At 46.5% G+C, this 26,303-nt stretch overlaps 1 protein-coding gene across 5 annotated transcripts; it reads left to right on the forward strand.

Moving 5' to 3' along the window:
- On the forward strand, nt 1-26,297 carry GSN (gelsolin). 5 transcript variants are annotated; one of them, XM_055799600.1, is made up of 18 exons: nt 68-124; nt 599-658; nt 13,934-14,135; nt 15,119-15,273; nt 16,391-16,552; nt 16,765-16,914; nt 17,200-17,289; nt 18,190-18,322; nt 18,779-18,867; nt 19,987-20,202; nt 21,036-21,169; nt 21,952-22,042; nt 22,493-22,663; nt 23,587-23,761; nt 24,031-24,155; nt 24,675-24,752; nt 25,443-25,503; nt 25,979-26,297. In XM_055799600.1, the coding sequence occupies exons 2-18, from the start codon at nt 626-628 to the stop codon at nt 26,146-26,148; spliced, it is 2,235 nt and encodes a 744-aa protein (XP_055655575.1). In that variant the 5' UTR covers nt 68-124; nt 599-625; the 3' UTR covers nt 26,149-26,297. The 5 variants fall into 5 exon arrangements, with proteins under 5 accessions (XP_055655579.1, XP_055655575.1, XP_055655588.1 ...); XM_055799604.1 differs by lacking the exon at nt 599-658 and having other exon boundaries at nt 1-124; XM_055799613.1 differs by lacking the exon at nt 599-658 and having other exon boundaries at nt 72-209.
- The last annotated feature ends 6 nt before the right edge of the window (nt 26,298-26,303 follow it).

The following is a 26,303-nucleotide window of genomic DNA, read 5'->3' on the forward strand; positions in this document are numbered from 1 at the left end:
GCCGCGCCCTGTGGTGGCGGGGCGGGGGCGCGGCGCGTCCCGCCCCCGGGGCTGCCCTGCCCCGCCCGGCCCGGCCCGGCCCCGCTCCCGGCAGCTGCTCCTGCCCCGCGAACACCGGCACCAGGTAGGGCCGGGCCGCGGCGCTGAGGGGGAGCCGCCGCCCCGGGACCCCCGGCAGCCGCCCGCCCGGGCCGAGGGAACGCCGCCAGGTGCCGGGCGAGGGGCGGGGGGCACGGCGGGGGCGGGGGGGTCGGCGGGGCGTTGGTGTGAGGGCGGCCGGGCTGCGGGGCCCGCGCCTGGCAGCAGCGCGGCGCCTCGGGCGGGGCCGCTGGTGTCCCCGGGCGGGCCGAGGGGCCGCGGAGCCGCCGGGCCGGGCCCCGGGAGCCCCAGGGGGACTGGCGGTCGGGGCCCCCCGCTCCCCCCGGCCCGGCAGCGTAAAACTGCTCCTGGCAAAACTCGTGCCAGCCCCTCCCGCGATGGGGACAGCGGGGGTTTTGTTGGCTTTGTTCTTTGCCTGGGGGAAGAATGTTTGCAAGCTCTGTTTGAAGAGAAATTCAAAAACTGTGGACACTTAAAACGTATTTAAAATGTTTCCTAGGAAGAGTGTTTTAAAAAAAAAAAAGTTATGGGGATGACTTGTTTCAAGGAGGCCTCATTAGTAAGTAGATCCTCTTTGAATAAAACTGCTTTGAATGTTATTTGCTTTTGGATGTAAAAAATCCGCCTTTGCTAACAAGGACGGTACTAGCATTGTTTCCCCTTAAGTCTCTTATTTTTCTTACTGATCGTTACAATTTCTGTTTTCCACTACCAACTTTCTGCATGATGCAAGTTTATCAGCAAAAAAATTTCCTCTGCTGGGGTATGGCATGGCTCAGCTCAGGGCACCCACTCGGCAGTCAGATGGGGAGGGCATTCCTTTAACGTCTCTCGTCCTTTAGGTTTCTCAAACTGTTTTACAGAATACTGTCTAACATCCGTCTGGGCAAGCGAAGCGAAACCCAGGTACCAGGGAATAGGTCTGGTGCAGCCTTGGCTATTGCAACTGGTTTCTCTCATCTTGTCCGTGAGCCAGTTTATTCCGTAGTTGCTACTACAGAGGTGAGAGATGGAGGTTTAACCCACACCACTAGCAGAGCGCAGCAGGAGTTGGCCCTGTTTAACCTCTGCGCCATGGGATGGCTGCTGCCGCGTCTTAGCCCCCTGCCCACCCCACTGTGTGCCCGGTGTCTGGCTCTGGGTTGAACTTGGCTGCTCCCCTCCCAAGCGGGTAATGAGAACGCTGGCCTCTGTGCTTATGCACCAGCCCTGGGTGTCAGCATTATTTTATCTATATCATCGACGGGCCCCATCGCAGGACTGACTTGCTGGAGTGGTGAGAAGTCCAGTTCCATGGATTTCACCAGAATTCAGCCTGAAGACAGGGCAGGAATTGTAGTTACACCTCATCAGTGACATAGGTGGATGGTGAACTTGAATGTTAAGTGTTTAAATACAGGGAAGGATTTTCCAGAGGTTGCCTGAGTGTTTAGATAACTGTTTTAGTGAGAGCAGAGTACCAGCAGTATCCTCAGGAGAATGTCTCCTGCTCTCAGAAGAGCGGAGGCTTTCTCCATCTGGATGAAATTCCAGTGCTATAGGGAAAACACTGGGGAAATTGAACAGCGATCAGTCTTTGGCTGCTTCTGAATGTTTAAAGGGTGACAAGGCAAAAATGCTACTGCTAGTTTCAGCTTTGATTTTACAGGCACAAATCCAGCATGTTTGTGAATTTGTACCTTTCATCACCAAAGCAGGGATGTGAGATAGTGTTCCACAGTCAAGCTTCATGGTTCTGATAACGTTGCCAATTGCTGCCAGCTCTAGGAAGTCTGGCTGCCTGACATGTTCCATTACAAGGCTGTTAGTGTACTTTTGTGAGTGCTTCAACCACTTATAGAATGCAGAGTGTGGTCAGCAGTGTCACTGAGTGCCTCTTCTGTGGAAGAGGTAAGACCCTTCCCACAGGACAAGAAGCAGCAGCTAGCAGTTTTTAAAGACCCATACTGAGCCAGCGCTTCTCCCCACCCCAAGTTTGGTTAAAATAACTTTTTGTTGTAGGCTGGGTGTTTTACTGAGTCCTGGTGGGAACTAAACCATTCTTAAAATAGCACTGTGGCGTATTTTATTACTCAGGATTTGTATCTGTTTTCAACTCACTTTGCAAATACAAGCTTTCCATTTTAATTCCAGCCTCCGACATCAGTGTTGCTACTGCCTAGCCTGTATGCTACAGAGGGTGTTGGACAGGAATAGGCAGCTTCACAAACAGTTTCCCCGTTTTGCTTTGGAATCCTGACATCAAAAGAAACAGGTTTTTTTCTTTTTTTTTTTTTTTTTAAATGAGCTGAAGTGATCAAGTTGCAGATTGGTTGTTGTAAAGCGGAACGTGGTTAAAGACAGATATAAAGTCGCTTGAGTACAGTAACTACTATCTGGGAAGAAGCAGTTGCTCTTGTTCTTTGTTCGCTTTCACAGCACTTAGGAATTGCCACGTGAATAAGTTGGTTCTGAATAAGTCTCTGCCTGATTGTTATCAAATGCTTTTCATGAGAACGCAGAAGATTCTGACACGGGCAATTTGTCGGTAACAAGTTGTGTATTGTTTCTGTTGATTAGTGGTTGTCTGATTCTCCAAACCAGGTATTTGATATCCCTTCTAAAAAATTAAACTGAAAAGAAAATTGTATATATGGTTATTTTATATGTCCACTTGTAATCTCTTTTGAATCCTTTTAAACTCAAGACTCAAAAAGCGTCTTGTGCAGTGGCTTTCACAGGTCACTGCAGTTTTATGTTAACAAGAAAACCTCAAGTTATCTTCTTTTTGTGCAGCTTATCTCTTTGTGTACCTCTGTCAAGTCATTTGTTCTGCTTCTCACAGCATTAGTTCGAGTCCTTGTCTTTTCAGTCTTTTAATCACTTCAGACACTAAGATGACTAAGGGAATTGGAAAGAAATGTTCTGGATGATTATTTCTTTTCCCATAAAGGTGATAAACTTGCTGGAGTTTGCAGCTACGAGCCATGATGGAACTATTTTTCCCGTATCAGGCACAAGCTCCCTAGGTGGAGATAGTGCACAGCTATTGAGCCTAAAACTGTGTTGTGTCAGTTTGTGAAGTATTTTTCTGTGGGAGGCTCCACAAAACACTAGTAGTGTGCAAAGGCGATGCAGGCAGATACAGTCCACTGGGCACAAGAGCAGAGAAGCTGTCATGCTGGTTCATCAGTATCTTGTCTCTGACCGTAGCTCACAGCAGATGTTTAGACAGAGGAGGAGAATGGAAAAATACACGGTCAGTTTTCTCAGGTCTATCCTGGTGATTTCTGGCAGTCAAGAACTGTTGGGATTAGGGATTTCCTGAAGTGAAGGTTGCTTTCAGATGTTTTTAAAGGAAGGAGAATAAAAGTAAATTAACTGGTGATAAGGAGTGTCTGAACAGACTTTATATGCACCAGGCCTGGACTTTAGAGATACATTTATGCTTCTGCCTCATCTTGGCTTCCCAAGAAGTCACAGATGTTGGCAAATTTCCAATATTTACATTACGTCCTACAGTCTTCAGCTTCCTGATAGTAAAAGTACACTGATTGCCAGAGCAGATTCATCAGGCCTCTTATTAGCTGTTTGGCACGCTGCTAGGTGACTTTTTCTGTACACGTACCATTATGTTCATACCCTCCAGACACAGCCACGCTGCTGGTACGTGCTGCTGGTAACAGTGAACGCTGCTTTTGCTGTAGCACAAGTCCTGTGATGTCCATCACTGGACAGAGGTGCTCAGAGTATCGTCTGCTGATCCAGGTGTGTGTCCAGGGCACTGGAAGAGAGCTGCCTGATAATATGTCAGCATCAAATCCCACCATAGAGGAAATCAGATCAGACAGTGTTCATAAGATGTCAACTTCTAGTATTTCACGCTTGTTCGGTGAAGGAAAGCATGGTCAGAAAAGTTAGGAAAGGAGGCCTTTCACAGTAAGCCTCTGACTCTGCAGGATTGCCAGGTGTTTATCTCTGATTATCCACTGATGATGCATTGGCAAGGTTAAGGAGAGCTCTGACATTAATGGAGTTAAATAGAGCTGTAGCAGCTTTTTCCTGGGGTGCTTTGCCTGCTTGGCAAACTGAAAATGCCAGATCGCTGACAGCTGAGGGAGCGTGGTGGTGCCGCTGACGTTGGAGTGGTTGATTTGGTTGGTATTCTGGAGACTCCTGCCTGTTCACACTTCCCTCTGGAGAATGACCTGTATTTTAGTTTGTCTGCTTTTCCCCACTTTGGGATGGACTGGAACTTAGCGAGTAACTGCATCCTTAGTCAGGATATTCAAAGCAGGTTGTCCGTTTTTTTTTTAATCAAAATTTGGGATGTGATGATGACTGGGTGGAAGGGTTGGATGGTGTGGAAGATTATGGTTTTTTACCCCTTTTACCTGTTTCACAGTGTTCTTTTCTGACTACAGGCTGTGTTTATGGTCTTTCCCTTCCTTTTCTCATCTTTTGTACCTCATTCACCTCCCACAGAGAACCTGAAGAGCTGGAACTGATCTCAGCTGATGTCCCGGTACAACTGGGAGAGGGAGAAACAACTGTCTGTATCAGGAGCTAGTCAGTCAGTGGGATGCCATCCAAAACCAAAGTTTAAACATATGTTATTTACTGAATGTTTCCACACACAGTAAAAATACAACTACAATTCAAAAAAGTGTCTTTAAGGAGGAAATGAATCATCCTGGGATCCTTTGGGGCAGAGAGAGGGTGCTTCGGTGAGAGGTAGCACCGTTAGGACTTCGCCTTCTTTCAGGCTGTCTTGCTTTGAGAATGCTTGGCGTTCCTCAACACTGAAGCCTGAATCCTACTAAAAAGAAAAGACCCCCCCTCTGTTAATGGCTTTGCTATGAGGAAGAAGGGTGTGAATTTGGCATGTGTTTATGGCATTGCCCTCGTGGCTGTGTGCCCCGTGGGTGCAAGCCGGGTGCTCCTGCCAGGGCTGTGGGGTTCTGGAGCTGAAAACAGCCTTCCTGCAAAGTTGTGTCCCTTCAAGCCAGAGCCGTTAACACGGTGGCCACCCCTGCGTATGTGAGGAGAACTGACAGCAAGGTGGGCAGGGGAGCTCTAGTAAGTCTGCATGTCTCCACCTTGATGTGTTTGGAAGCAGGTGTTTGTGAAGAAAACCACTTCGTGTGAAATGGGGGAGTCCTGTCTCCTCCTAGTGCTGCTGAGGAGGAGGATGGTGGAGACGTGCAGAAGCTGCCCGCACTTGTGCGTGCCGGCTGTGCGGCTGGAGGGAGCTTTTGATCGTAGCAGCAGGTCTGTCTGTTTTGCTTGTCAGCAGGTAGGCGCAGGTACCGAAAACCTACAGCGGCTGTAACTCTCAGCCATGCCTCGCGTTCTGATCGTTGTCCCTGATCTAGAAGCAGCACGTTGCTTTTGAATGTGTATTAAGTGAACTAATTTCTGTTAATTCTGAGTTGTCCCATGTGGAGGTTTTTGAGACAGAAAGGTAACTTCTCTGTGGAATTGGTCTGGAGGGCAGGGGCTCCCTGGGGTGGTTTCGGTGCAGTGACCCTGGGCTCCTGCTGCCACAGCAGCGGAGTGAGCCCCGGGCGGCAGTGGGCTTGCTGGAGGACTTGACCATGCTGTGCTGCATCAGTGCGGTGTACCGCCACATTTCATCTACGTGCTTTCATATCTTTTATGCTCAACCCTAATATTTGCATGTACTTGCATCGGACATGTAGCAGTGGCTTATTGTAAGTCCTTTCACCCAGTCTCCCATGTCTGATGCTATGCTTACAGTGCAAGACCATGTTTCACGCTTCCCTTTTAGATTTGTTTTAGGCCATCTCTTCTGGTTTCCGCCTCTTCTCTGGTAATAGTGTATTACTCTGTTCTTCTTTGGGTTATGGATAAAGGATTGAACAGGCTTCTGTACTAGGGAGGGCTGTGTTGGCTAATTCTCAGAGGATTGCTCTGAGGGTTTGCATAAAGTTGCAGATGATTTCCCCTGCACACAGTCAGGACCTGGTGACTGGAGGAAGAACATCTGTGTCATTTCCCCGCAGCTGACCACAGGCATGTCTCCGCTGTGTCCATCAATGTGCTTTGGCTGTCACCACCAGATCTCTCTGTGGGACATAATGGGGGGTGGTAGTCCTATTTTAACGTACTGGATTATGTTTTATGGGTTATATAAGCACTCCCTTAAGATGTCTTTTCAGGACAGAACAATGATTTGCATTTGAGTATAATTCAGGATTCACTTTTGCTCACAACTGAATGTAAGTAGTCGCTGGTTTCCACTGATCCGTACTTATCTATGCTGTGTGTATTTAAGTGCATGATTCAGCTCTCATGTATGCTCTTAGGGTAGGGCTTTTAAACAGCTGATTGTATCAGCAGATTTTCTCTGGGTGTGTTTCAGATGGGAGACCTATGTAGTCTCTGAAAGTTTCTCCCATGTAAGTAATAATCTTCCTAATTTACATCATTGCAACTGAGAAGAAACTCAGGCTTTTGTGTTAAGTTTTCAGCCTCGGTGCATTGGGCTGAACCCTCTCTGTTTACCTCGTGGATCATATTCAAAAGATAGAGAGGCCAGAATAGAGCTGGCATGACTCATAGTGCAAATAAACAGCTGGAAAAAGTGAACAATACTCAAATCATCTGGGTGTTCTAATTTGCCAAAGTGGTTTAGTAGGAATTTTAACTTATGAATGCAAAAGCCTACTTGCCGGTTGTACAGATAATGCTGTACTTTGTGTCCACGGCTGTTGATCTGAGTTCTTTTTGGAATCAGATGCGTATTTAAATGAAGGGGGAAGCTGCTGGAGGGACAATGCCAGTCTGAGTTTTTCAGATTTGTGGCTGGCTGCATCTGTTAAGATGTAGCTGCTAGGAATACTATTAACTGTGCTGCTTCTCTTACAGAGAACTGAAATAGTTGATGGAGTCACCATGGCTAGGGTGGGAGGAGGCAGTTCTGTGCTAATTTTTTCTTGTCCCAAACAAGCTTTGTTTACTAGCTGCTTCCAAGGATGGAAGGAAAGGTGTTGTTTTTAGTTTTATGTGTATATGAATTTAGGGCTGTCTGGAGACTGGAAACAGATCTAATCTATCGTTCTAGGTATTTTTCAATGCATATCACCTTGGCAACAAAGCTGAAGTCCCACCAAATTTATTTTCAGTGGTTTACGGAAGAGTTAGTCATAATGTATACTGTTTTGGCAAGGACGGTATAAGGAAGAGACAAGTATTTCTGTTTTTGATATGCACTGTCATCCGCTGTTAATAGTGTGCTGAGCTGTCTTCCTTTCTCTGTGTTATCGTGTCTTGAGTTTTTTATTGTCAGTACTTGAATCATTCTGTAGCGTTCACTGTCGCAATCTTTGTAAATTCATCAGAGTTTTTATGAGTTGGCAAAGTATCAGAGAAAAGAGAAATGGCTACGTGGGCAGTCAGAAGGTATAGATTCTCTTCAAAGTGTAGAATCAGCTAAAACTGAAGCAAGCAACAACCTTTATTTGTGGTACATTTTATCTCTTCAGTGTCATTATTTCAGACAGTGATCTGGAGAATGCAGCTCTTACTCTGGGAATGTTACTCTCTCAAGTACAACCTGTTGATTTCGTTGGGATTGGTCACGCTGGTAGGACTGTACCATTTTGCCACCTGCAGAACACAGTGACTTACAGATTTCCCGTTGTTGCAGCAGAAGTACAGTGGTGATGTACATTTAATAGAGGTGGAGGCATGCTGTGAGACAAGGCAGTCTTTTCTTTTCCTGAGGAGATATTATTTCTTTGGAGCTGTCCATATTCTCCAGGCAATTTTTGGCAAATAAATAGAGGAAAGGAGAGAATTAGCTGGGTGGAAATGCAACTGTTTGCCCCCAAGGTACAATAAGGATTGGTGCACAAGAAGCATTTTTCTAGCATGAATCTTGTGTGGATACAGACTCTACTAAGATTTACTGTTCTCCCCATATTTTAAAAATGCAGTCTGTATTTGCAACTTATTTTGCTGCTCAGTATTATCCATTAAAATAATAAACACAGCCTTTGCCATCTAGAAATACAGAAACTGTTCCAGAAGTAAGCAGCAGGTGGTTTAGGTACTCCGTGGTGTAACATTATGTTGGCTGCAGACCTTCCTGCGTGGGTTTTGTTTATGCAGCAAGTTTAGACAAATTATCTGAGCCTACCATGAGCCAGACACTGGAGCTGCAAATGAGAACAACCACATGGTGGTCTGGCCGACCACCACTTATTTCACAGTCTCATTTCAGCCAAGGTTGCCTCAGCAGCCCTGTATAGGTAAGTCCTTGCTGTATTTCTGGGTATATATGGGTGTGAACTGCCACAAATTAACTGTAGCTCTAAAAAAATATTATGCTCATTTTTCTCTTGTAAGTGCCCAGTTACTGAATAAAAGCTGCAAGGAGAGTAAAGTGTTGTACAGTGGCTTCTTGAATGTGAGGAGATAGAGTTAGCTCTCTGATGCATTGTGAGGCAAAAGAAAATAAGGCCCCTCACCCCACAAGCACTGTTTCTTTTAAACCAGGGTTCTGTTAATGTAGTCATCAGAGCTCTGGGTTTCTCTGTTTCGTGTAAATACTCGTTTAAAATTGTTCTTTCCTTTGCAAGACATAGACCCCTTTACAGCAGAGTCTATTTAAATGAACCGCTGCACTTATTTTCTTTTTCACCCACTATTTCTACCAACAATTTTCCACCTCTTCTTTTCTGATTGCCCCTCTTCAGTAAGTATCTAGGAAAAAAAAAACCCACCCAGAAGCATCATTACTTCGCCTAAAATATATACGTGCTTTTCATGCTCTTAAGAAGCATCAGCGTACAAAGTGTTGTGAGGAAAGCGCCGTAAGCTAATATTTGCTGTGTCATACAGAGGAACCTGCTACTAAATATTTACACCCATTCCATTGGGTTTAATCTTGCTTTACTAATTAATTAACTTAAAACCGGTTAAAATATTACCATTACTGTCTTGTGTACTTTGTGTTGTGGAATACTCTGGCAATACCAGAAGTCGGAGGATGTTTTTGTTGAGCATGTGCATTCCTTCAGCTTTGGTAAAGCTGCTCTGAATGTTTGAGGTTGAGTCGGGATCAGACTGGAGCTTAACAGAGTAAAGATTTTTCTCTCTTTCCCCATTCCTCCCCCTCCCAGCACTGGATGATATTGTCTTGTAGAAAGATAACTTTGGATAGTATTACATGCTTTAGGTGGTGGTAGGTGTGAAGGTGGGATACTATATTTGATGTGGAGGAACTAGGTATTAATTATTCCCTTAATGGACTTTGCAGTGCGGTGAGGTTCGGTGAGAGTCTGGGCTCTGTGCATACTGGTTTTTCTTGAAGGGAACAGGACATTCCTTTCAGGATAGCTGTGCTGGGCCACATCCGAGCAGTGCAGAGCTGGGCACCTTCTTGTTAAAAAAATTTCAGAGTAAAGACAAGTGGTGGAAGTGCTGATGGCATTGGTTTGTGAGGGTGTAGAGTGAGTCCGTGACAGAGGAGTGGGAGGCACAGCCACAGGGATGACTGTAAAGAGCATAAATGGGAGCACTTAGGGGAGGAGGCAAATAACTGTTTATTACAAATCACAGGGTGGAAATAGGAAAAGTGTTTTGGGTTGGATATCAGGAGAGAAAACTGCTGATCGGAGGTGGTGGAGGCATCAGCTGTCAGGGCTTCCAACAGCACCCTAGTGGAGAGGGTGCACAGCAGGGTGAGAACGTCGGGTTTGCAGAGCAGGGAGGCTGCGTGGTCTCTCTGACTTTTCTGGCCTTTCCTCTGAAAGAAGCACCTTCCAGCCTCAGGAAAATCATTCAACCCTTCCCTGAAGAAACAACCTCTAAATTTTGCCGTTGGCCTGTGAGCCAGCCGCAGACCCCTGCAGTGTCAGCATCCCTCATGTACCAAGTCTCACGTTTTGTGTTTGGTCGGTAGGGACTATATCCCTGGAATTATTCCTATAGGCGGCTCTCCATTCTGCAGTGTTCTCAGCTAGGCCTGTCGCAGTTGTGTTAACTGCACATCTGGATACCATAATAGTTGTTGTCTTCCACTGTTTGCTCAAGCCATTGGACTTCTTTTCTTAAGTTCTTGTTTTCATAATTATGCAACCAAGTGTTATTTAGATGATCCATCTGCACTGAAATCCTGTATTCCAAGCCTTTTCCTTGTTTTCCTTAAATAACTTCCCTTTGCATAAGATGTTGGCTCTCCATCACACCCTTTCTGTGGCTATGCTGGACAGTTTTTATTAACATCAGCTTGAAATATGCCTTTTCCCCATGTCTCCAATAGGACACCCTTTTGGATAGGGTCCTGGCAATCTCATCTGGCATACGCCCGCGATAAAACGGCCAGAGCACATCTTTCGGCGCCCTGATTTAACAACGCAACATTTGCTGACGGCAGTAATAAACCATACCAGCTGTTGGAGTACATCGCGCTTACTCCCTTCAGACACACTTCAGATTAGTTTTTACCAAGGAGGTCTATAACACACAATTTATTCATTGTAGCCCTCTTTCCCTCTTTTGCCTCTATTTACATTCTGCAGCTAGTTGGCAATGCGAGCTTGGACTGAGGGCAAAGTTTATAAAATGCCAAGTTAATTAGAAGATCCTATAAAGTGTTTTTCCACAGTATCATGTGTGCTTGTGAGGATATATCTGCAGATTCCTGTATATCCTAAAATGGGATGCTGACAGAGAAGACTACCCTAGGTCTTTTCCCCGTCAGTCTGTGAAGTTTGCCCAAATGCGGCACTATGTGCGTATTTTTATTAGTAAAAAGTCCAAAGTATTTTTCCATTTGGAAGGGACCCATCTCTTTCTAATGTTATGCAATTTAGTCATCCTGATTTGGGTGTGCTGCAGCTGCAGAAGCCTTTCCCAGCTGGTTTCCTCAGAGTCAGAGTTCTAACAATCTTTTCACCGGGTCTTAGACCTCTGACACTCTGAACTTCCTTCACAGAGATCAGAAATACCATCAAGACTAAGACATCGTTTTTATTATCTATTTCAGTTTGAGAATTTTCAGTGACATTTTCAAAGGTACATTAACTATATCAGTTTGCCAGGGTGATATTTCAAAACAAAATGCATGTTTGGATGACAGAGAAGCAGTGTGTTGTAATGAGAGAGAGAGAGAGAACAAATGGTCTCGTGGAGAAAGCACAGACGAAGTGAGGTCTGCTAGATCCTTCATGGAAGTTTTGTGGTGGAATTCAGTGAGTGGAGGATCTGGCCCCTTAGTTAAGCGTCTTTTGAGAGATTCTGAAAGTGGGAACTTCAGAGTGTCAGTAATTTATCCCTGGGAGCATTAAGAGCAAAAGAGCAGCAGCACAACCCCATGTAGGCATTAGGTAGGTTCCTCCTAGCATTCTTGTTTGACCCTCCAGTACGACCGCGTACCAGGGAGCCTGACTGAGGCAGGTCTCCGCGCCTCCCTTGGGCAGTGTTTGGCAGATGCTATCTCACAGGCCCTGCTGGTTGTACCTGCAGGAGCCATTCCACCGCTGGTGGGGGCACAGGGCTGCTCTGTTCCTGGGGTGCCACAGTGGTAGGTTTACTGCTCAGTTTACTTACTGCAAACACGTGGAAGATGTGATAGGCTGGCTTGCTGAAGCGTGAGACGGTTGGAAGAATAAGCTCTTTACTGGTGGCAGATCATTGATACGCTACCATCAGCCACGCTGTGTTGTAATTCCATGGAGCAGAATAGGTTTGACAGCTGTTACATTCCTGTCACAGGGTCTTGCTACACCTTCGGAAATGGTTGTGAAATTATTGAATAAGTTCTTATTCTGTCACAGACTGCTAATGCCCTTTTGCTAATGTGCGCTGAAATACATTGGTCCATCTCAAACCCCTCCAGACTGTATTACTCTGGTAGTAGCCTGTGTGGAGGGTGCATTTGGGCGCAAGACACACAAAGCACGTGCTGAATTTTACATCTTGCTCGGACAAGTTCAGAGAGATGAGGCCGCATTCCCTCCATCCTCAGGTTACTCAGTTGTATCTCAGTGCTCCTCTGTTCTTCTCATGTCCAAAATCCCTTCCCTGCAGCCTGTGCCATCTGGAACAGCCTCCCTGTTCCTCTGTGTCTCATCAACTTTCCAGTTCTCAGCTGACAAAATATTGTCTCTGTTGCTGATGTCTCTTAATTTCTTCCTCTCTCGTTGGCCTTGTGACGAGCTGTTTGGCTCGTTGGAACATAATTGCGCTGTTGGCTGTAATGGATAGCATATTGTCTTGACTTACTGCCTGCTGGGATTAAGTGTCTGTAAATGGCTGAAGGAGTCTCTAGACTTCCAAGAGGACTGTTTGCACAAACACGTTACGCCCCTCTATTGCGGAGGGGGTGGATGTGTTTGTCCCTGATAAAAGATTGGCTTCTGTGGTTCATCTCCACTAGCCAGGAGGAGGAGGAGGGAGCTGGGACTCCCTGCAGCCGCTGCAGAAGGGAGAAGCCCAGTTGCTGTTAGAAATGGGCAAACGGGACTTGAGTTATATTTTTCTCACCATCTTTTGTGTGGTGGCTCTGAAGCTGAACTCTGTTAGCTCCATGTCTGTTGCAGGGCTCGGATATGTTGTTACAGCAGCTGTTGTGCTTTCAGCTGTGGTAAGTGATTAACATCACAATTAAAGATTGAAAAACTTCTGTTTTTCAATGACTTTTACAAGAGAGTTTGACTCTTCTCTTTGTAAAGGGTTTGTCCAATTTTATAGTGGGAATGTGGGAGAAACGAAGCCAGGCTGACTGGAATCATGACGATAAAGTTCATTGTTTTCCACCTTTGATACCTGATTTCAGCTTAGGAATCACTTTGGTAGCTAACTTGCTATTTTGCTTTCTAGTTTGTAACATTCTTTATTTCTGCCTTGAAAGCTGAGCATATTGTACTTTTGTCCATCAGCTACTGTGAACTACCTTCTTTGTCAAAATACTGGATGCTTCTAATATAACTTTTAATTTTTTCTTCCTTATTACCTGATACCACTCAAAGGCATGCTGTAATATACAGACAACCTTCCTTTCTCAATATGACAGAAACGTGTTTTTTTTCTTGCAGCATTACCAAAGTTAATTCTTTTATATTATAGCTATAGAAAAGTGTTCAATATGTTTGTTAGAAGAATGGATTGCCTATTGTTAATACATTCCACAAGTATGATAAAACACATATTAAACCAAAATGGCAATGTCCTTAGGACAGGGTGTTGTGTATATTGGTGTATTTCCTGTAAGGGGGCAGTTACACAGAAATACTGAAGTAACATGTCAGAACAGAAGAGATATAAGAAACCTGTTATTTTTTTTATCTAACTCTCTGTTGATATTCACAACATTTTCCAGAAAGAGCTGGCTAAGATCAGACAGGGTTTAGAAAAACTAAATAACGTTGGTGCAAGATGTGCAACGTGTATTGTTAAAAGGTTTATTTCCTACAGTCTTGAACATCATGCATCATTTATAGACAAGAACAGTCAGCAAGGGAATTAGTCTTTCACTTCTGTGTTGTGTTGAAAAGCTATAAGTTAGTAAAGAAAATACATAGAGTAAAATCCAGAGAGGCAGAAAAAAGAGAAATGTAGGAAAGAGTAAGTCAGGACTGAGCCAGGAAGAAGAGTTGATTGGAAGTAAAAATTAACAGTGATCAATTGAGAGGGATTTTGCACACACCCACACCCCCTACCCCCTTTTTTTTTTTTTTTTTCCTTCAAAATTCAGTGCAAGAGCAAAAAGGAAACTTGCCACTTGTTGCCTGGAACAGTAGTGAAGAGATCAGGAGCAGTGTAATGTAAACACGTGCTTCCCTGCTCGATGCACATTGAACAATGCTCTCTGTCTCGCCCCTAGCCTGTCAGCATGGTGGAACACGCTGAGTTTTCGAAGGCTGGGAAGGAACCTGGCCTTCAGATCTGGAGGATCGAGAAATTTGATTTGGTACCAGTGCCAAAAAATCTGTATGGAGACTTCTTCACAGGAGATTCCTATCTGGTGCTGAACACCATCAAACAGCGGAGTGGGAACCTCCAGTACGACCTGCATTTCTGGTTAGGTAAGCCTGCTGGGAGTGCCCCTGCTGAACTGGGAGCCCCGGGTGAACCCCGTTCCTTTCACTACACCAGCTGTTACCCAAGGAAATAAAACCCTTGGTGTTTATTGGAATGGGTGGTACAGTGAGAATGCAATTTTGGGTGCATATAGTGCTGCTCCCCTTAATTATTTGAAATGGTTTCTGCAATAGTGAGTACAGCCATCTCTGTACCTAGAAATAGCTTTTCCTGATCAAGATGACAGAATAAATCCCTGTTCTCCGGAGGCTCACAGGGAAGACAAGATCTCACATGAAAGGGGCGGCCAACATCTTTCTGTCTGAAAGGATGAAGGTTGGTTGTTGTCCTTCTGACTCTCTTGAGTGTGATTTCCACCCCCACGCCCCACCTCCCCTGAAGTTCAGACCTCCTAACTGGCCTTCTGCCGCAGATCTCACCGGGTAACATGGCGAGGCTTTCTCCGCAGCCTGCAAAACTGAAACTCTGACAATATTGTAGTTTAAGCTGTGTGAGATACTTGCATGGTGGCTTGTCATCTCTGCCATCTGTCAATAGGTTTTCCACACCAAAGACCTCCAGAGAGCCTGGCAAACTGCTGTGGAACTGGTGCCCCACGAGTATCTACACCCTTCATAAAGCCTGATAATGTCTTCCCACAGATTCATCTCTCCATTGTTTGCTCCACAGCAAGTTTCCTTCCAAGACAGGGTGAAAAGCAAAAGAAAAGTGAATGATAGGTATCAGAGATGGCTGTGAAGCAGTGGGGCTGCAGCAGTTGTGATGGTACTGTAAGCCTGCCAGAAACACAGAGTTTATGTTGCTGTTTGAGGTTGTTATTAGAAAAGTTTGGAAGTAGCAGTTCTTGCAGACCTTCCTGGAAACTAAACTTCCCAGGAATCTGCTTTCTCCCTGGTGTTTTCGCACAGTTTAATGTAGGGGCAGGAACCCTGCATTCCCTCCAAGTTGTCACCTTTTAATTTCGTAGGAGATGAAAGCTCACAAGATGAGCGTGGGGCAGCTGCCATATTCACTGTCCAGATGGATGACTACCTTCAAGGGAAGGCTGTTCAGCACCGTGAAGTACAAGGACATGAGTCGTCAACTTTCCTGGGGTACTTCAAATCTGGCATCAAGTACAAGGTAGGTGATGACTGGGTCTTTATACTACTGGTCTGAATCAAATTTGCAAGAAATGGCATCCTGCCCACTGCCCAGTTCTCAGAAGAATGGGGATTGCCCTTTTTCCAGTTGCTTAAAAACCATTCTCAGGCAGATGTTTTCAATGAGTTGGAACTGACAGGGTGGAGAACAGCAGATCCCAGTGGGAGAGCTTTGGCTGAATTAGTAATACACAAGCAAAGCCCTGGGAAATTTTAGGAATCGAGGCTTTGTTTTTTTTCGAGAAGCAGAGGAAAGAACAGTCCCAAGACGTCTGGAATGAATTTAAGAAACAGTGATCTGAGTTAATGGGAAACGCCTACCTAGTAGATTTAATTTATCCCCGCTTTCATAACAGAGTTTGACCTTCCTACTCTCTTTTTCTGTGCTTAGCCCACCTCCTCAGCATGTGTAATGTTTTGGTAAAGAGGAATAATAGTAGTGGGAGTTACTCTTCCATGCCATTGCAGTAAAGTGGAATAGAAACATACAGTCAAGAACAGTTCTGTTTGTTAGAAATCCAGAAGCACAAGGAAAGTGATATCAGGTCAAATGCTTGCAAGGTGCTTACATTTCCTCATGTCTCAGACTTTCCTAGTCTTTCTGTTTTGCTTATTTCCCGCTTTGTTGTTATTTTCATACATTTGAATTTGGTTGCCTTTTTTTTGAGGGTAACTGACATGAGTCCTGTTGCCTACATTGGTAAGTAATTCCAAGTGTCTATCAGCAGAGAGGGTGAATCTTGAAGCTGGGATAATTTCTGGTAGGCAGGATGTATAATACACATGGAAATACACTCTTCACCCTACCAGTCCTATTAAATCCTATTAATAAGTCAGCTTATTGTGATCTTTCTCAAATGTTGAGAACTCCAGCTGTGTTGTATCAGTGTCCCCTAGGCACGATGGGAATGGGTAGCCAGGATGTATTGATATATGCTACAAAAGCCCAGCCTGGGCAAACTAGCCGTCTCTCAAAGCTGCTGCTGCCCCTCTTTCCTGTGAGAGGCAAAAACTGCTCACTGATAGCAAATCAATAGGATTTTAATTTTTTGTGAAGCAACAGCACAAGTGTGAATTGTTCCTTTGTTTTCCTGTAGGCTGGTGGTGTGGCTTCTGGCTTCAGACACGTGGTTCCCAATGAAGTGACTGTGCAGAGGCTTCTGCAGGTCAAAGGCAGGCGAACTGTCCGAGCGACGGAGGTCCCTGTGACCTGGGAGAGCTTTAACACAGGGGACTGCTTCATCCTTGATCTCGGCAGTGTAAGTACCATTGAAAGACAGGTTTAGCAGACTTTCAGGGGCAGGAGACAGCTGATTAGTTCACATAAGGATTTTTTCCCCCACTGTGTTGAGCATTCTGAAACCCTGTTTAGCCAGTCTGACATCTTTCAGTCCCAGCTGTGCTGCCATCGTGTCTGGAGAGCGGGTTGGTATGCTCTGACAGCTGCATGGTCTTTCTCTTTTCCCTCCAGAACATCTTCCAGTGGTGTGGCTCCAACAGCAACCGCCAGGAACGGCTGAAGGCCACTGTCCTGGCCAAGGGGATTCGGGACAATGAGCGGAATGGTCGTGCCAAGGTCTATGTTTCGGAGGAAGGATCAGAGCGGGAGGAAATGCTTCAGGTTATTTGCTTTGTCCCTTTGTCTGTGCTGGAGGGGGAAGGGCAGTGTGTGGAGGCGTGGGTGGGATGGGTAGATGGGCTCAGGAGTGTGTGTCTTTACATACCAAGTGTTAGCGGATAAACACTCAATTCAATGCAGACTTGGTCCTCTGCACCACTAGGACATCAGAGTGTATTTTCACTGTTGTTGATCTAGAAGTTTCTTCTAGTTGTTCTTGTGGCTGGAGGGTCTGGGGAACAGAGATCCTTTTGGACTGACTGGTAATGTTTTTTCGCTCTCTCCCAGGTCCTGGGACCAAAGCCTGCTTTGCCACCAGGAGTTTCTGATGAGACCAAAGTTGATACAGCCAACAGAAAGCTGGCTAAGCTCTACAAGGTAACAAGAAACCCTGACAAATAACCTCATGGAGAATGGAGTGATCTTTGCGCAATTGGATGCAGTTGTTTCTACCTCACTCTGCAGTTAGCTTTTTATGAAGTTTTATGTGTGAACCTTGGTTGCTTACCCTGCGTACCCATATGCTTTCTATTGTCGTTATCACCACTTCTGATTGTAGTGAGACAGCTGGGACTTCCCAGGAATTTTTGAGGGAAAGGTGGAGTGTGAAACAAATGGGGAAAAGGGGGAGTTCTTTGTGTTATCGGGCTCATGTTAGGAAGATGACAGGAAAGAACTAGAAATAGTGAGCCTGAGAACCAGGATCTACCCCTTTCTACATCCAGTGAGCATCACAAAGGATGATAACATTTGACATTAGCTAGTCTAAGTGTAGAAGAAATTCCTCCCAAAAAGTCTTGGACGCTTCTCTACAGCAGTCTCTGGTAACGATGTGGTGAGCATCTGCCCAGATGGTTTGTAGTGTCGGCCTTTACCCCTTAGTGAGTGCAGGAGCTCAGAGTATTAAACCCACGTGCTGCAGGGAGGCGTATTCAGTTACCAAGACTGTCCCCTCCAGTTCTTGAATGCAGTTGGTTTGCATTAGAAGATATTTCTTGGCTGCTTGTGCACCAAGGATATTTACCACTTTGGATCTATCTTTCTTTGGTCCCAGCAGAGTCTGCTTTGCTAAAAGTACTTGAAATCTTCAGAGTAAGTCTTACGTTTTTGTCACGCTGTTGCTGTGTCAAAGATATCCTGTTCGAAAAACAATAGTGCCTGAAGCAGCCAATGCATTCAAATTTATTTCCCTTCTACTCCCTGAGTTTTGGATTATGGCCCTGAAGCTGGAGTGGAACACAGGGTGCCGTATCTGATCTCCGTGCTGGGTTATTGCAGGTCTCCAATGGGGCTGGGAACATGGCAGTCTCCCTGGTGGCAGACGAGAACCCCTTCTCCCAGGCAGCCCTGGGTACAGATGACTGCTTCATTCTGGACCATGGCACAGATGGAAAGATCTTCGTTTGGAAAGGTACCATAGGGATGCAGGTGAAGCTGCACATGTAGGAGCTTTATCCAGTTACCAGTCCCTGCTTCCTTTGAGGGGGGTTGGGAAGCAAACACGTGGTGGTGGTGGTGGTGGTGGTGCTTGTCAGGGCAAGTGTGGGTAGCGCTAACAACCTCAGAGAAGCACTCTCATCTGAAATGTCAGGTGCTGAGGTACAGGGTCTGCAGGGTAGAGAATTAAAGGGAGGGTCCTGGGAACCAGGAAAAAAAATTAATACAAGTAGAAAGGCAATTGTGCTCTCCCAGCCGTCACAAAAGGCATAAAAGAGCTTGTACAATTGTCATTTGCGATTTGGCATCATGTAGCTGGAAGGCTGGGCCCTCCTACTGTGGCAAAAAGGAACTGCACCTGGGACTGTTTCTTCTCTGGGTATGCAGAACTTCTCAAAAGTTGATTTCTTTTCTCTCTTGATTTTTAAAGGCAAGAGTGCCAACTCTGAGGAGAAGAAGGCAGCACTGAAAACAGCTTCTGAGTTCATTGATAAGATGGGTTATCCAAAACATACCCAGGTAAGGGTGTGCGGCCCACCTTACAGCCACCCCCAGACACCGCTGGCGTTACTTCTCTGCCACGCAGGTCACTGACTCCAGAGCACGGCTCATGTGAGGTGGCACTAGTGCTCTTCCAAGCAGCTCCTGCTTTGGGTGACCTGCTCTTCTGCAGGGAGAGATCGCAGTTTGCTCCTGGGTTAACGCTGTCCTTATGATAGCATTTACCCCAGCACAACTAGTTTTTAACATGTCTTCCTCTTGGATACTGTGTTACCTGTTCCGTGACCTCTTTCCAGAGAGCGGAGGAGAGCAGGTGTAGATAAACCTGCCCTTCTTGTTCTTAGAGAGATGATTCTAAAGGCTTAACATCCCTTCAGCCTTCCTTAGAACTTGCCTGAGACAGACTCTGCATCCCTTGTCGTACTGAGACCCACGTTGTTGGTTGTGATATGTGGACCTTCCAGAGGCTTAAAGATAGCGTAACATTGGCTTGAAAGAAACAGCTGCCTTCAAACTAGTGGTCACAAGCAGTGAACAGATAGTTCAGGTGTCATTTCTCTTGGCAAAGCTCTGCCCAGTATGATAATAGCTGGAGGTACTATTGATTGTGGTGTCCGTGAGACCTGACGCTGCTCTTAATGCCCCATCTTGGCAGCGAGCGTTTCACTGCTGGCATCTCCAAAGGGCTGTGTGGCGCGTGAAGGTACAGACTCAGGTTGTGGTGCAACCAGAGACACTTTATTGTACAGAGAAGCTCATATTTGTATCTCTGAGCCCGGTTACAAATCCCGGCTGTGTGTGCCACCAGGCTCGGGGCAGAAACCATTCATGCAGTTACATAGCTATGTATCACTACCAGCAGGCAGACACCTATTTGCTACTAGATAACCATGTTTATCTTTCTTACTTTCCTTCACAATATCCAGCTGTGCTCTCACCTGTGCCAGGTCAGACATTCTCCAGTCTCCTCTCATACATCTCTCTTCAGACCTTCCCTGTCCTCCTCTCCCGGGGCTGTACCAGGCGATTCTCTGGCAGCCTGAAACCGCCGCTCACACGAAGCAAGGAGTAGCCAGAGCTGGGGCTGTGTGGGGTGGGGGCAGGGCTGCTCCTGATGGGCTGGCTCATTTGTTTCAGGTCCAAGTCCTCCCTGAGAGTGGTGAGACCCCGTTGTTTAAGCAATTCTTCAAGAACTGGCGGGACAAAGACCAGACAGAAGGACTGGGGCAGGCTTATGTTTCTGGTCACGTTGCCAAGATCGAGAAAGTACCTTTTGATGCTGCCACCCTGCACACCTCCAAGGCCATGGCTGCCCAGCACGGAATGGAGGATGACGGCTCTGGCAGGAAACAGGTGAGCAGTGTCAGAATCCCTTTGGGAAGGTTTCCAGAATTGTCTTTGCTACTTGATGGCATCCCTGCAAGAGCAGCGAGACAAGTGGAGCCCTGAGACCCATCAACACAGCAGTTTCCTAAGTGCTGGGGGAATTTTTAACATCAGAAATACCAGCAGGGTCTTGAGAGTCCTGCAGCTCAGTGGCGTAGGTGAGCTGTTAATTTTGATGCCAGAATTTCCCTGGGGGCAATGCTTCACCCAGCGGTGTGGACCCAGATGTCTTCCTCATTCCTCCTCCTCCTCCTTGTTATTTTGGCTATTGCCATCACACGTGTGATGGGCGATAGTCTCAGCACCTGCCTCACGAGCCGGGATGCATGCATTCGCACACAGAAGCAGCGGTGGAGGTGGGCTTGGAAGGGCCGAGTGCTGTCCTGTTGGAGGACCCACGGAGGTCCTAGCCAACCGTATGCTTGGGAAAAGTCCCAGGTGAAGCCTAAAAGCTCTATTCCCGACTGTCTGACTGAGAGAAATAGTACCTGACCGTGTCAGGGGGCATCGGTGCTGGCAGCGCCGGTCTGCCTCGATCTTCCGCCGCGGTTCTGGTTAAATCCGCCCGCGGGCTGGGAGCTCGCAGCAGGATGAGCTGAGCCACCCGTGCCCTCCGCCAGGCCTGGCACAGGATGGGGAATGCCGGGCGCTGGGCAGCGGGTCCCCGGCAGGTGGGGCCACACGACTGCGAGTTCTGGGAGCTGAATTTGGGAAGAAAAGGGAACAGCAGCTCTGTCAGGGAAGTGCTTATTCTGCTGTCACGCTGCACTCAGAATATTTCTGCTTCTCTTCTTTTCTAGATTTGGAGAATAGAAGGCTCAGAGAAAGTGCCGGTGAATCCTGCGACGTACGGGCAGTTCTACGGAGGGGACAGCTACATTATCTTGTACAATTACCAGCACGCTGGGAAGCAGGGACAGATCATTTACACTTGGTAAGAAAGATTTCCTGACGCAAGTCAGGAAACACTGGGGCTATGTGGGGCTGAGAGTCGCTTCTTTGAAAACAGATCCCTGCTGGTTCCCACTTACAGGGGATCCTTGGGGGACAGAATTTCACCCTGGATAATATTCCTTTGCAAAGAAAACACTACTAGGGTCAGGAATGTTTTGTTTGAAGTGGGCCAAGATGGGGTATTACTGTGCTAGCATTGTTTTCTCTCCTCCTCGCCTTCCCCTCCCCCAGTAGTAGTTACTCCCTTCTTTGGCTCAAGCTCTGTTTCTTCTTGCAGAGTTCCTACACCTTTTGAGACCATTGTAATGAAGTTTTGACACTCTGCCACCTCGGCTGGTGGATTGTGACTGTTACATTCCCCCGACTGTGCCCTGAAAGAGGAGTTTCCCGGCAGGCAGCCTCACGGTGGTCAGCAAGTGGAGAGGGCATGGGCAAGCTGAGACCAGAAGGGATGCAGTCTCTAGAGGGGCTGCCTGTGTAGTTCCTGATAACGTGCCACTGGGCACGGTTTTAACTAGCTGCTAGAAAGATAAAGGGAGATAAGCACAGATTCTTCGTGCCTATTATCTAGAAAACATTCTTATCTTCCTCTGTAATCACTGTGTTACAATATAGGATAATGAATTTCTCCTTCATGTTGAATTAAGTGCTGCTGAGGTTTGGTAGCAAGGGTTTTCCTTACCTCCTCTTGATCTCTGTAAGGGGTGCGCATGTTGGGGGGAAGGGCTGAAAATAAAACGCAATTTTTGCCATGTCTTTCAGGCAGGGCGCCGATTCCACTCAAGATGAAATTGCAACCTCTGCATTCCTCACAGTACAGCTGGATGAGGAGCTGGGAGGCAGCCCAGTGCAGGTAAAAAACCCAAACCCCCAAGTCCCTGCGGGAATAGATAAGGTTACGTGTACCGTTACAGGACACCAGTCTGCAGTGGAGGGGTGCAGGCAGGCAGGGGGACCCTCCAGCAGTGGTGTGGGTGGTATGAAGAGGCTGTGTCCCTAACCTAACCAGCTATTACACGAGAAAGTTTTACAAGTGGCCTGTATGAAACAGGAGGGTTTTTACATGTTTTTTCTTACCTCTGTACCAGTGGATCACCCACCAATTCAAACGAAATGGCGATTGTGAGAGCTGGGTTTAAACGCTGCTGGTTTCGGGGGGGGGTGTTAGTACCAAGCGCCTGTGACAGCGAGGTGCTACATGGATGTTCCAGCTGGAGAGACGGTTGTAAAGGCCATTTCTAGTATATCTTTCGCTGCTCTTCAACAGCAGCTTAAAGCTGACAGCAAGTTTCTTTTTCTCTAGAAACGAGTGGTGCAAGGAAAAGAGCCTCCTCATCTGATGAGCATGTTTGGTGGAAAGCCCTTGATTGTTTACAAGGGTGGAACCTCGAGGGAAGGAGGTCAGACAGCACCTGCAGAGACGCGGCTGTTCCAGGTCCGATCCAGCACCTCGGGAGCTACCAGAGCCGTAGAGGTATGTGGAAAACCAGCCGGCTTGCATGGTGTGTGCGCACGTAGGCTGTGGTGGGATTGTGATCCCTTGGGACAGAACAAGGGCCAAATTGTTTGGGTTTCCATCAGAAAGCTCACACTTTGAAAACTTTACAAACTATTAAAAGACTCCTCTTTTCCCATGGATAAGTGGTGATAACAATTATTTTCCAATTCGTTTATAAATGTCCCCTTGAATACATTTAAGCCATTTTCTCTTAAGACCCCCCAAGATGCTGCAGCCTGCACCCTTTGACACTTTTCAAACACTGTTGAAAACCATGAGGACATGGCTATCGGACTTGTTCCCAGCCTGAGTGACAACGGTGCTGAAGGCAGAAAGTGCTCAGTGTCCTGTACGCAAATAGAACCTGTGCCAGGACATCTGTTTGGAAGAAAATGCACACAAATTTTGAAAGAAAACCCCCGCCCCGTGCAGCAGCAGAAGGGAGACAATCCTAGTAGACAGCTGCAGGTGAGGCAAGAGCTGGTTTACATCTGCAGCAACTTACTCAGTTGCTAGCTTCAAGATGGCGAATCCTTGTTGACAAAGAGGAAATACATTAACGAGCAGCCTCAGCAGTGGGGATACTGCTCTGCAACGATCTCCCCAGCAAGTTCTTGAATCTCCTGTCATAACCATAGACTGGCAAAATGACACATCCAAGCATTCTTACCATAGGTAGTTGTAGATTACACACATACATTTATTCTTCTCACGTGATTAAGTCTAACTCATCACTCGGATACAGGCGAATGTACAGCACATCTTACAGCCTCCCGTGCCTGTATGGAGTCTCTTGCCTGCAGTTTATTCAACAATTGGTACCGATTTTTTATTTTGAAATAATGGGCTCTGTGTAGAGGACAATTACATCTGACACACGCAACGTTCTTTCTTTTCAGCTGGATCCTGCTGCCAGTCAGCTGAACTCCAATGATGCCTTTGTCCTGAAAACTCCCTCTGCTGCTTACCTTTGGGTTGGCCAAGGAGCCAGCGACACTGAGAAATCAGGAGCCCAAGAGCTGCTGAAGATACTGGGAGCTCGCCCAGTACAGGTTTCTGAGGGCAGAGAGCCAGGTGAGGGAGGCACAGTGGAGTCTGAGATCATTTCTGTGTAGCTGCGTGTTCTCAGTAATTATTTCGTGGATATTTTTGTCTCCCAGAACAAGGAAATGTGGACATAGGCACAGAGGGGCGTCTCCTAAGTATCTTTTAACGGCACGCTCATGTTTGTAGGCCTTTGGGACTTTCTGACACAGAAAAGTGCCTCAAGTCCTACCCAAACCGTACTGCTACTGTGGCTTCCATGAACAGTTGAAGCATCGGTCTCTCTTTCTCTTTTTCAGATAATTTCTGGGCAGCTTTGGGTGGAAAAGCTCCTTACCGTACCTCTCCCCGGCTGAAGGACAAGAAGATGGATGCTCACCCCCCTCGTCTTTTTGCATGCTCCAACAAGAGTGGGCGCTTCACCGTGAGTATCTAGAAAGACCGTCAATTAATTCAACGTCTACCTGACAAAGCTGGGAGAAGCTCAGCCCCCGCCTGCCCCGCACCAGCTAGCAGGCTGCTGTCACTGGTCCGCCTTTGCAGCGCTGCCTGCAGAAGGAAAGCAGCAGCACTGGTTTTCTGCAGAGACACCAGTGAGTCCTACTCTGCCGTTGTATCAGTGCAGCGACTTTCTGAAGCATCAAACTGGCCCTCCCCTGTTTGACAACCAGCAGTCAGGCTCCTCGAATTTTAACTCGTGAATCTTTCAAGTATAAAGAGGCACGAGTGCAAGCCAGTTTCTCTGTGTAGACAGACTGGTTTTGTGTTCTGTGGTCCAAGGGTGCTTCTGTAACACGGCCCGAGTTGCATGGTCAGACACCCCCCACGGCTAGCTTGGTGCAGCTCACCAACAGTGAAACTAGAGCCTCTGCGAACTGCCTTTCTTCTCTAAAGGTAAAATGGTGCCTGAAGCGTGTACTCATCTCAACCTGGTGTTTTCCAGATTGAAGAAGTTCCTGGAGATCTGACTCAGGACGACCTTGCTACAGACGACGTTATGCTCCTTGACACGTGGGATCAGGTATGTCGCATTTATTACCTAGTGAAGAGAGGAGCAAGGAATATGCTCAAATTGGCTCTAGACTGAGACCCAAATTACAGGAGCTGGGAGAGTTGTATTACTGAGCCCTTTCATCTTCAGAACCCAGAACAGATCACCTCACTAGTGACACTGAAGAAAACTTACACCTGGAACTTGAGAAAAGTTGGTGTCCTGCTGCTGCTTGGGCGGGCTGAAGGAACAGGCTGTTGGGTATCGCGTGTACTCGCCCGGCCTGTACACTTCTCAAGGGCTGTATCCTCGTCGCAGCTGGAAGGGACTGGGAACCATTGTTAAAATTCAGCAGTTTAAGATACCGACGCGTTTTTTGTTATTTTTCAGTAACAGACTGCATAAATTGGCCACAAGGCAACCTAAGAGATGAACTTCGTATGTTTTATGTAAGAACTTTCAAACATCCGCTACTTTCTCCTGATGTTAAGCTAGTGTGTAATTTGTTCATCTGTCTACAATTTATGTAGATAAAATGCAGTCACAAAACTTGTTATCTATGCTTGAGTCACACAGGTCAACAGTCCAGCCACACCAGCACGAGGATGTTCTTATTCTGTGCCGTGCTCTGTTCACTGAAGCTTTATCTAAATTACTCTTTCTTTCATAAAGAGATCGACTGTTGCTGAAATAAGCTGTTGGTTTTTTTTAAATATTTAGGTCTTTGTATGGATCGGGAAAGATGCCCACGAAGAAGAAAAGACTGAGGCACTGAAATCTGGTAATGTCACATTTTCCCTAACTGTTTCTTATTTCCCCACTATCTGATCAAAGGGAAGGCAATTTAATGTACTGAGAAACAAACCTTAATCACAACATAAAAGTCAGTGTTGTGATCAAACAGATCCCATCTCTCCAGAAAGGAGGATCCCAAGGGTCAGAGTAGAGGTGCAGTACTCAGACACACTGTGCTCAACCCCCAGCTCTGAACACCTGTCCTCCTTGTGGGGGTAGGCGGGTGCAGGCTGCCACGGTATTACAGCATTTTATAATCCTGATGTCAGTTTTCTACAGACAAGTGCCAGTCTTCTACGGTTTATCAACACCTGTTAGTGAAAACTGTGCGTTTTCTTTTGTTTAAATAAACAATCTAAAATTGTAGCTCTAGCAGCCGCGTAGCCCCCAGTAAGCTGTTTCAGCTGCTGCTCCGTAAGCCTTGTACTCTAAGAGATTTCCTTCCCCTTGTGTGTTTTCAGCTAAAAGGTACATTGAAACCGACCCTGCCAGCCGCGACAAGAGAACGCCGGTGACCGTGGTGAAGCAAGGCTTCGAGCCACCGACCTTTTCCGGCTGGTTCCTGGGCTGGGACGACGACTACTGGGCTGTTGATCCTCTAGAGAGAGCAATGGCAGATGTGGACGTCTAAGGAACAAGTTTTTTCTTTTTTTTTTAATGGAGCAAGTTTAGTGCCTTCAGTGCCTTCAAGAGCTACTTCCTCCTGCAGGATGCATGTTAACGAGGCAATGATGTTAATAGCCAATTAGCTGTGCAATAATTACCAAAAAACAATCATGACCAGTC

This window comes from Falco peregrinus, chromosome 1 (genome assembly GCF_023634155.1).
Source record: "Falco peregrinus isolate bFalPer1 chromosome 1, bFalPer1.pri, whole genome shotgun sequence".
In the NCBI taxonomy this organism is placed as follows: domain Eukaryota; kingdom Metazoa; phylum Chordata; class Aves; order Falconiformes; family Falconidae; genus Falco; species Falco peregrinus.